Source organism: Delphinus delphis, chromosome X (assembly GCF_949987515.2).
Source record: "Delphinus delphis chromosome X, mDelDel1.2, whole genome shotgun sequence".
Lineage (NCBI taxonomy): Eukaryota > Metazoa > Chordata > Mammalia > Artiodactyla > Delphinidae > Delphinus > Delphinus delphis.
In genome coordinates, this window is record NC_082704.1 from 5,005,255 (window position 1) to 5,015,223 (window position 9,969).

Here is a 9,969-nt window from a genome sequence, read left to right on the forward strand (position 1 = left end):
CCAGCAATGGTGCCAACTTACAAACATTTGTTTCAACTGATTCAGGAAAACAAACTCTCATTTGGTATTTCTTTCAAGAATGCTTGCCTCGATATTTACATAATTCAGACAGTCAAATAATTGTCCAGAATTCTGTGGCTATTCCCCAGCAAATGGTGGTCAGTGGTAATGAGAACACTCCACTCACACAGCAAAACATAACTTCAGCAACTATGTGATGAACGTGAGCTACTATTCAAGCAGTAAACTCCGGGTCCAAAGGCAACTGTTTAACAGCAAGTGTCGGCTGCTCCTGGTCTGCTAAACAGCCCCCATTTCTGGCTTTCCAGTTCGCTCTGGGCATTGCGGAGGACTGCTTCTCCTCCTCTAGCTCACGTTCCCTCTCTCTCCCTAAATTCCTATTTTACTTACATCCATGCCACACCATTCCCCCCAATCCAGGTCTACATTCCACTGTCAAGTCAGTGGGGCCAGAGGTCATCTTCTACATTCCTTTATCTCCCCCTAAAAGTGACTGCCGAGCAAAGCGCTGGGCACAGAGCAGGTACACAGTGCAGACAGTTCTGGAGAGGGTGACAAATACTGAACCAGGACACGAGAGCTCCGGACCTGACCTAGCGTTGTCACGTATGGACTGTACGTCCTTGGGCAAGCTATTTTCCCATCCTGGGCCTTGGTCTCCACATCTGTATGAAGAGGAGGCTGGACCAGATGATGGTGAAGGGCCCTCCAGTCTTGAAACACTGGGTTTGAGGAACTGATGAATATCTACACACCTGAGCCAAGGCTTTTGCCAGCAAATAAATAATGGCTAATTGATGAGACCTCTCCAGGATTCCACGGCACTCCATCGAAAACATCCATCACGCTGGAATTTAATTCAGTTACTGTGGCTGTGCCGACCTGGCGTGGAACCACCAGTCCCTTTGGAATATTAATTTATTAAAAGAAATTAGTTGACTGACATCCTGGAGGGAGAAATAAAGCCTCTGCGATTGCATTTCTCGTTGTTCACTGGACCGTTAGGTCGTCGTGTACATATTGCCACAGTCAGAAGGTTAAAGTGTCCTCATAACACGCTCCTTCTGGTGGGTTGGTTTGATCAAATCACACTAGAGACCCAAAGACCAAGGAGACATCAGACTCCTAAGAAACTTCTCCCACTGACTGTTAAAGCCCAGGTTACAATGCAGCACCACTACAAGACGAGTAGGGTTTTATTTTTTATTTATATAAAAAGAAACCATTTCAATGCTATTGCCAGGAGATATGTGGCCTACAAAACACAAAATCTGGACTCCAGGAATATGGTTTAATCAAGGCCACCAGTATCTGCTACTGAGACCTGGTTTTCACTGAAGCCGGTCGATGATGCAAAGAACTATTATTTGGAAATCTAAGCAAAAAAAAAACCCCATTCTTTATGGGATGGAAGTGATGGGTTTCTTCTTTTCCTTTTCTCCAGCAAAATGAACATTGAAAAAAATAAACAGATGAGTGATTTTAACTTTGTAATGAAAACACAACCTGTTTCCTTAGCTTATTTCCCAATGTGTGGCCTTTATACCTTCCTAGACCAGCACAAGCCTCTTGAACAACCAAATCAAAGATTCCTTTCAATCACTGGCTGATTTTCTTTTCAAAATGAAGCAAAATGCACAGGTATATGAAGAATAGCATTCCATAAACTAAGCAATTCATAATCAAAATCAGATTCTAGCTGGAGGGCTATTGTCAGCCCTGCTTAAATCAGGCCATTTTATTTAAGCACTCAGATCATTTCTCTCAGCTCAGTAAGTAGGTGGATGTTAGCAGCTAAGGTCATCGAAAAGATTTACTTTAAAATAAATTCAACAATTGCGAGCACCGCCCTCTCCAGGGTATAAAGTGTGCCTCGCTTTGAACATGCATATAAAATTTCATTAAAGTGCAACATAAAAGTTTTACATTAGAGGAACCCAGTGCTGGACCTTTGTTTAACAGTCATGATAATTTATGGCGTGGATCTGCTACAGTTAAGTAGAAAAACAGGCTTCTCACGATGAAATACAAGGCATAAAGGCTGAAACTCAAGGAAAGCTGGAGGAATCCCAACCCTCCGACCACTCAATTCTTCTTCAGATTTTTGTCACACATACTTCTTCAACGTTCTCCGCACAGATTGAGACACAATACCAGTCCTGTACCCCTCTACCTTCAAAGCTGGTTTTCTCAGTTCTAAGCATATCTTAGGATTCCTAGAAATCTATTTTTTTAAGCACACTGATAAATAACAGGGGTTCGAGTTTTGCCTTTCCCTATTAAGCTTTTCTTGGTTACCATCCTTCTTTCTCATTACTTTCTGCGCAAGAGACCAGACTGGCTAGGAGACCTTCAAAAAGTTACAATTAAAACACTATCAGGCAGGCAGAGGGGAGGTATTACCACCAGGATCTAAGCAACTGTCTTTGGAAGACAGAAGCATTTGCATAGAGCCCTCTTGGAGCTGATGGGGCTCTCATATCAATCAACACATGTTTCTTGAGCACCTGTAATGGGAAAGGCACTGTGCTGAATGATGCGAGAGGGCGTACGCCACTGCCTAGAAAGCGGTGTGGTTATCTAAACACAAACGACTTAATGCAACAGTAGTGACTCAGTGAAAAGAACACTAAACACAAATCCTGAGACCATCCACACACTGTGAAAACTTAGGCAAGTCACTTAACCTCTCTGAACTTCAGTTTTCGTGTCTACAAAACGGAGCCAGTAAGACCAGTCCTGACAAACCCACATGGTTATTGTGAGAATCAAATCAAATGATAGATGTGGTAAGTTATAAAGCTTTGGAAAGAAATGTTATCAAGCTCCTATGCCCAGCTTTGAGGCTCCCAATTAACTAGACAATATACCATGGCCTTCTTTAAGTTCAGGTACCAAATCTTCAAAATTAGGGTATTCGAATTTAAATGGACAGTTCTCAAGGACTTGAGTTTTGCCATCTATCTATATATATTATACATACTACATATGAATGGCAAATTACAATACACATATTGTAATTTGCCATTCATACGTTTTCATTAAAGGGGCATCCATGAAAGAAGTGCTAAGGGATTGTACCATTACATAAATTGTTCCTTATTCAATTAAAAGAAAAAAGCAGAGTTCCATGGCTAGTCGATTACATGGTAATTCCACAGATTCTTTTTTTTACACAAGCATCATATACACAGTCCAATCCGTTTGTTTCAGTGAGAGCTAAATGCTCGAACCCACACAGGAACAATAAATAATAGGCAATGAGGTTTTGCAGAAAGGCACTTGAGCTGGAAATTGGGAGATGCGGATTCCTGACCCAGCCCTACTACTAACCAGGCTGTGTGAACTTAGGTGAGTCAATCAACCTCTCCAGGGCTGTTTGCTCATCTGTAAAATGGGAATAACACGTGTACGTTCTGATTCACAATGACCGAATGAGATGATGTATGGAGAAGGATCCCACCTGTTGGAAAGGCTCAGACAATATGTCAGTTGTTGCTGGTGCAGGTTCTGGGATCAGCTCCATCTAGGCTGGAACCTGAATTGCATCACTGAGTATCTACTGCCTCCATTTCTTCATCCAAAAATGGAAATCATAATAGGTCCCATCTCATAAAGTTGTCTGAAGGATTAAGTGAGACTGAGTATTTAAAGCACTAGCTACTCCGTCATGTTTGGGGCACAGAGTAAACACCCAAATAACAGTAGCAACAACGAGGATGCGTCCTACTACAGATACAGGTGAAACACACACACACACACACACACACACACACACACACACACACACACGACACACTCCTCAGAAAGGTTTCTCCAGGTTGTGGTCTTGAGTTCTTAAATCAGCAACACACTTCTTTCCATTATCAGTAAACAAGTTTTTAAAATCTCTTTCTTTATCCCACAGCAATCAGAAAAAGACAAAATTAAAAGTGAAAAATGTAGTCACTGTACCAGTTGTTTTGTCTACATGACAGGCTAATCAAGTATGTGGTAGTTTCCCTTTCTGAGGTATGAGCTATAAGCTCATAGGACTATGGCTTCTAGATTGTTCCAGAGATGGCCATTTTATTGGGCTTTTACGATTCTGAAATTGTTAAATATGTGCAGATTTTTCATGCAAGAAATAGTCTCAGCTAAGAATAATGGGCATGAAATAAAGGTTCAGCACATTAAAACCATTCCTATTCAACAATAATGAGCATGTTTAAATACGATATAATTTTTATCCATCTACAAAACGCTTAAATGTTTGGAATCTCGTTTATGTCTATAATGACAGATTCATATTTGAGGCAGTCGTTTTCAATCTTGATTTGTATATTTTAAAGTTGTTAAATGCTTGACTGAATCATTAGCAAAACAATTCATGTATCATTAAACTGATTTCTAACATGAGATAATTTTCTTCCTTGTCCAATAGACGTGCCTTCTAAGATTTACGGGGACAGCATTTATCTTTGGGGGTTTCAGTGGGTGTGGAGGAGACCTCGTCACTAGCTAATTTCACCACCTTGAGTCTCGCCCTCCCATATACTCCCTTAAGAAACTCAAGCCCAAGTGGTTTGCTGAATGAATGCTCAAACAAGCCGGAGAATGCATATTGTACCAGCAAAAAAAAGACCACTGACTGTCTCCCTTGCAGTGGAAAACAAACAGAGGCGGAGGGGGAAAGATAAATGGCTGGAGGTAGAGAAAGAGAAATCCTGGCAACCTGGAGGCGCCGCCCCGCCCCCTCCACATTCCTGCCACCCCCAGGTAGACCAAGGTTGCGTTCCCTGTCTCTCCCCGACCTTCCCATCCATAAACAGGCCTCTTCCACTCTTCCGGAGGATTGCAGCGCAGGAGGCCTCCAAGATCTGTGTGCGCAGAGCAGGGGGAAGCAGCCGGGCTGCTGCAGTGCATGGGCCATGCCCAGCTGGAGCTGAAACAGTTCACTTTTGTCTGGAGAGCAGGGTCCCCGCCCCCCATGGCTGAGGGAAACTGGGGAAAGCGGGGCTGCTGGGGCAGCCCCGGGGGAGGAGAAGCCTGGCCCGCACATGGCCCCTTCCCAGCCTGGACGGCCCCACACAGACCTTTGAACTTTCTATTTATATAACAGTTTAGTGAGTTTAAGTCTCTTCCTGTATAACTGCCCGTTTGCAAGCTCGCCTCTAATTAGGCTACTTGTGAGACACCACATAAAAACTACAAACCATGGATGCCGGCCTCCGTCCTTCGCTGTGAGAAGTCGGCCACTGTCACAATGGCTTAACTACAATTTTCACCAGGCTTTTGAACATTGTGATTTTGCTATCACAGTGGTTTCCTTTTCCCTTTTTATTTTTTAGAATGAGCCCTTTGCTGTATCTATCTTCCCTTCTTTCCTTCTTTCTTTTTCAATAATAAAAAGAAGATAAGCATCTCTACAAAAAACCTCGGCCTGTCACGAAGCAACACCTAATCAATACGGGAGGGGTGCTTGCAGGGTGGAAAGGCTGTGCACTTGGTAGGCCCTCGGATTTTGCTGGTAAACAAGTCCCAATCTAGCCACGTGATCTCCAGACGCCTCAAGAATTCATTTACTGGGTTACCACAGACAAGTCTACGGAGTGATTTCAACGATAAAATTTGATTTTTTTCCCTTTACCTTTTTTTCTTTTTTTTAAGAGCAAGTGGTGTCTTTGGTGCACACAGCCATCTGCGCCTTCCTCTTCTTTCACAGAATGGTTCATATTAAACTCAGACACAGGTGAACATTGCTCATTCACCCAGGAATCTTGAAGAACGAGAGCTCTGGCCCTTTAATCGACTCCAGAGCATGACCCATTAAGAGATTCTTGCCGGTGTGTGAAGTCCAGGGCTCTGTTCCGTTAGGCACCGAGCACTCCCAGACTCGGCACATCCACACTGCAGTCACCCGTGCCCCATCCTCTCCATTTGCATTCCTCCTGACAAATGTGTATGTCTCTAAGTGGGCGCGCACTTTTTGCTTACTGTAGTCTAGTGTTTGCAAATGACACAGATGCCTGTGTCTGTAAAGTCTTTCCTCATTAAGTCTTGGAAGATGAGTTTGTTTTTTAGCTGGCCTGATCCAGTTATTGTCAGACATCTAGGGTTGCGGTAGAGATGGCTCAGAGCTCTCTGTTCCACAAGTGACTGCTGAGAAGAGATCCAATGGAAATGAGATCCTTAACTTGGCTGGCGCCTTTTTCTTCCTAGGACCTCCTGGGGAGTTAGGGGTGGGGAGCAATGGATGCCATCAGTCTAAGCAACTACTTGCTCCCCAGGAGGGGAAGTAAACATATAATGAACATGTAATTGGCATGCTCTGAATGTCCAAAGAGAGTTTGGAAAGGTACACACTCCCATTCAAGGCAATAGCAAGCTTTTTAGTTCATCCACTATTCACATTGATGTTCCTTTTCTCTGTCGGGGTGTACAACACACAGGCGCACAACCGCATTACAAATGTTTACAAACACAGATGCATAAGGAAGCTTGCCCCTCACGATCAAACAGTAAGAAGGAGAAATTTTCCTGGAACGTGTGCACAGAGGGAAAAGGCCAGCTTATTTATGCAGACGCGTTATACTAATTCATCGGTATTTCACATAATATCCACGGAGTGTCCAAGTCTGCATGTTTCTTAACTGATGTGGCATAGTCAGGGATAGTTTCCAAAAAGGGACAAAAAGAAATCACAACTAAAAGAGCCCACCTCCTTTAAATATGCAACTGCATGTGCCTAAGATTAAACTGAAATTAAAACAATATAATAAACATGTTTTTAAAAACCTAATACCTTGTATATATGTTTAACATTTGAACTACACCCACAAAATCACTTATAACGTCTGTTAAATTAATGATGTTACCCACACCATGTATTAGGCAAATTGTATGCAAATAGTAATGCTGTGGTTATCAGTGGTGTGCAAAATAAACCAGCAAAGCAGGGTAAAGGCTGTACACAGGAGCGTAATATTTAACTGAGCAGTAATTTTACCGTGATCTTTACTTTTAAATAACAACAGCATGGTTGTTAAAAACTGTAACCTGTTTTTCTGCACAGCTGATAAAACCCTGCATGGTATCAAAAATGCCTTACAGATTAATACTGATACAGTGTAATTTGTGGCTTCAAGGATTTACCCGGAATCGCTGTAAAATAAAATGTATTTAACTTCTGATTATCTTGGATTTGCAACTAAAGGAGTCATGATTGACATGATGAAGCTATTGGCTAAGAGTATGACCCTTTTCTAAAGAAGGAGATTGCCTAAAATATCACATCAGCAAAGGGAAATCCTTGTAAAAATACACAGCATTCATCGTCAACGGCTGCCAGTACCTTAACATTGCAAAAGATTTCGCACTGTCGGTCGCTACTATAGATTATTCCGACTACATTTGAAAAGGCAATAGCCAAGAGTGCAATTCGAAGTCGCTGCCGCCGCGCCTTCCCCCCGTCTAATTCCATAGGCTGTGGGGGGAAATCGATACGTTAGAATGTTATGACAAATTAACAGTGATAACGTTGGTGCAGGAGGTGAAGCTTCTGTAAAAGTTAATAGATACGCATATCTATTTATACACACGCGCGCGCGCATCACGCAGACTAACAACTTTCCGGCTCCCCAGTCACCTCTGCACCATCTTTCACAAACCTCTCGGGGACAAGCTGACGGTATTTGGGGAAGAGCCGACTAAACCTGTGAATCCGAGCTGGGTGCCCATTAAACCCACAAACCTGCGGATACCTCCCAGTGGGGGGCGGACGGGGGCCCGGCCGCTAATTAAATGTGCGTTGACGTCGGAGCGGCCAACTTTAGGGGCCAACTTCAAAAACCCTCAGTCTGGAAAGCCAGACGCCGCGGTCGGCCCGGACCGGGTGTCCCCCGCGCGGTGGCCCCCGAAGCCGCCGCTCGGCGCCCGAGTGCGGGGAACTTGGGCCGAGCGGGTGGCAGGGAAGGTGTGCGCGCCGCGCCGTGCGGGGACCGGGGTGGCGGCGGGGGCGGTGGCCGCCGAGGAAGCGGAGGGCCGCCGGTGGCACCTCGCCGCTGCCTGCCCCCCGCGGCCGGCCGCCGGCGTCGGGCACCTGGAAAGTTGGGGGCATTTCGGGCGGGCAGCATCCGGTGCGCTGGGAAGGCCACCCGGCCAGCCGTTCGGGGAGAAAATCCCGGCGGAGGTCGCGCGCCTCAGCCCCCGGGCAGCACCGGATCCGATTTGGGCCAGACGCAACTCTTTGGACTTGGAGTGTCAAACGACGCCCTGGGGACCTGCATCCCTCCCTCGGTCCGCACCTCCCCCCACCCGGGCACCCGACCGAGGAGTCGCGGCGGCCGGGGCCAGAGGTGGCCAAGAGCAAGTGGGAAGGCGTCCCGGGCGCCCCACCAAACCCCGGCTCCTCTTAACAAAGGCGAAAAGCCCAGCCCCGGCCCAGGGACCCGCGCAGCCAAGGAGAAGGCAAAAATCAACACCTACCACTGCTGCTCCAAGTCCCAGTCCCTGAAAAAGTCGAATAGATCCATAGCGGCCGGGCGGCTGCGGCGGCCGGGCGTCCGTCCCTGCTGGCGACGGGTCTGCGCGGCTCTCGGCGCGGCTCGCTCGCTGCTCTCCGGCCCTCCCGCCCGGCTAAAAGTGCCCGGGCCGCATCGGCGGCGGCGGCGGGCGCCGGAGGTGCCGGGTCCTGCGCTCTGGGGCGGCGACGGCGGCGGCGGCACCGGGCGGGCAAGTGCCTGGCCGCCCGCTCGGCTCCGCTCGGTCCGCGGCTGCCCGCGCGCCCAGCGCCCCGACGCTGCGGCGGCAGCCGCTGCGGGCTCGAGCCGGCGAGGCCGCCCGCCTGGCGGGCTGCGGGCCGGCGGCGGCGGCGGCGGCGGCGGCGGGGGCGGCCGGGGCAGCGGCAGCGGCGCGGCGCGGCGCGGCAGCCGGGGCGGCAGCGGCGGCGGCGGCGGCGGCGGCGGCTGCACAGGCGGCGGCGGCGGCCGCGGCAGCATCACACACTTACACACTCACAGGGGGCGGAGCCTGGACAGCCCGAAGCCGCGACATGGAGCCGGCACATTATCATCCCCGGATCTGGCAGGGGCTCGCTCCGCCCGCGCGCGCCGCCCGGGACCCCCCTCTGTCAAAATCAGCTGGTGGGAGCGGCCGCAGAACTGGGGAGCCGGGCCCGGGTCCCGCCCGGAGGAGCAGTTGCAGGGATGCGGGAGGGTGGCCGGCGGGGCCAGGAGGCAGGCTTCGGGAAGGAGACCCTCTCTCGGAACCCCTACCTCCTCCCACAACTGGGAGTTACGCTTCGGAACCAGAAAAGAGCGCACAAACTGCCTCGGGGATGGGGGTCGACCCCCGCTGCGGCGCGCGCAGTCCTTGCCCGGGGACGCTCCTCGGGCCCCCGAGTACTGGAGCAAACTTTGGTGGGCCCAAGCATTCCTCGGCCCCGCAGCGCAGAGCACTCGGGGCCAGGAAGGAGAAGGCGGTCACCTTCACCGTCCCCGCGGCGCCGAGCGTCCGCACCCGGGCCGGTCAGGCATGCCGCAGTGCCTTGCCGGGCTGCAGGGCGCGTTGCGCACCTAGTAGGTCCGCAAGCTCTGGGCCCTGGATTCTGTAGGCTGCAAGGGTAGGCACGAGGACCACACTGTGTGGTCCTTGGGTTCCGGATTAGGACGCTGGGCAACTGGGTTGCACTACCACCTTCTCCGCACAACCACCGCGTGCCTTGGGCAGAGGGCTTCTGCACTTTCCTGCTCTGGGAAATGGGAAATCCTCCGAGTGTGTCCCACTATCATCCCACCCTCTGGCTGCCTGTCTCCCTTCTGGCCGGAGAATCTCTCTCCACGTGCAGCTTCCTCCCTCCCTTCAGCCTCCACTGGTGGTCCAGGATCGGGTGGATCCCTTTAGCCAATGCCCTTGGGGAAAGGCTTCCTGGCCTCTGACGCCAGAAAGCGGTGTTGGAAGGGGCGGGGC

General features: G+C 49.3%; 1 protein-coding gene across 1 annotated transcript in view; it reads right to left on the bottom strand.

The window, feature by feature from the left end:
- The window catches only part of AFF2 (ALF transcription elongation factor 2), a 489,494-nt gene extending 480,848 nt beyond the window's left edge, over nucleotides 1-8,646 (bottom strand). The window contains exon 1 of the mRNA XM_060002892.1: nucleotides 8,488-8,646. Coding sequence (XP_059858875.1) covers nucleotides 8,488-8,534 — 47 coding nt within the window. The 5' untranslated portion in view covers nucleotides 8,535-8,646. The remainder of the gene's footprint in view (nucleotides 1-8,487) is intronic.
- Between the last annotated feature and the right edge of the window lie 1,323 nt (nucleotides 8,647-9,969).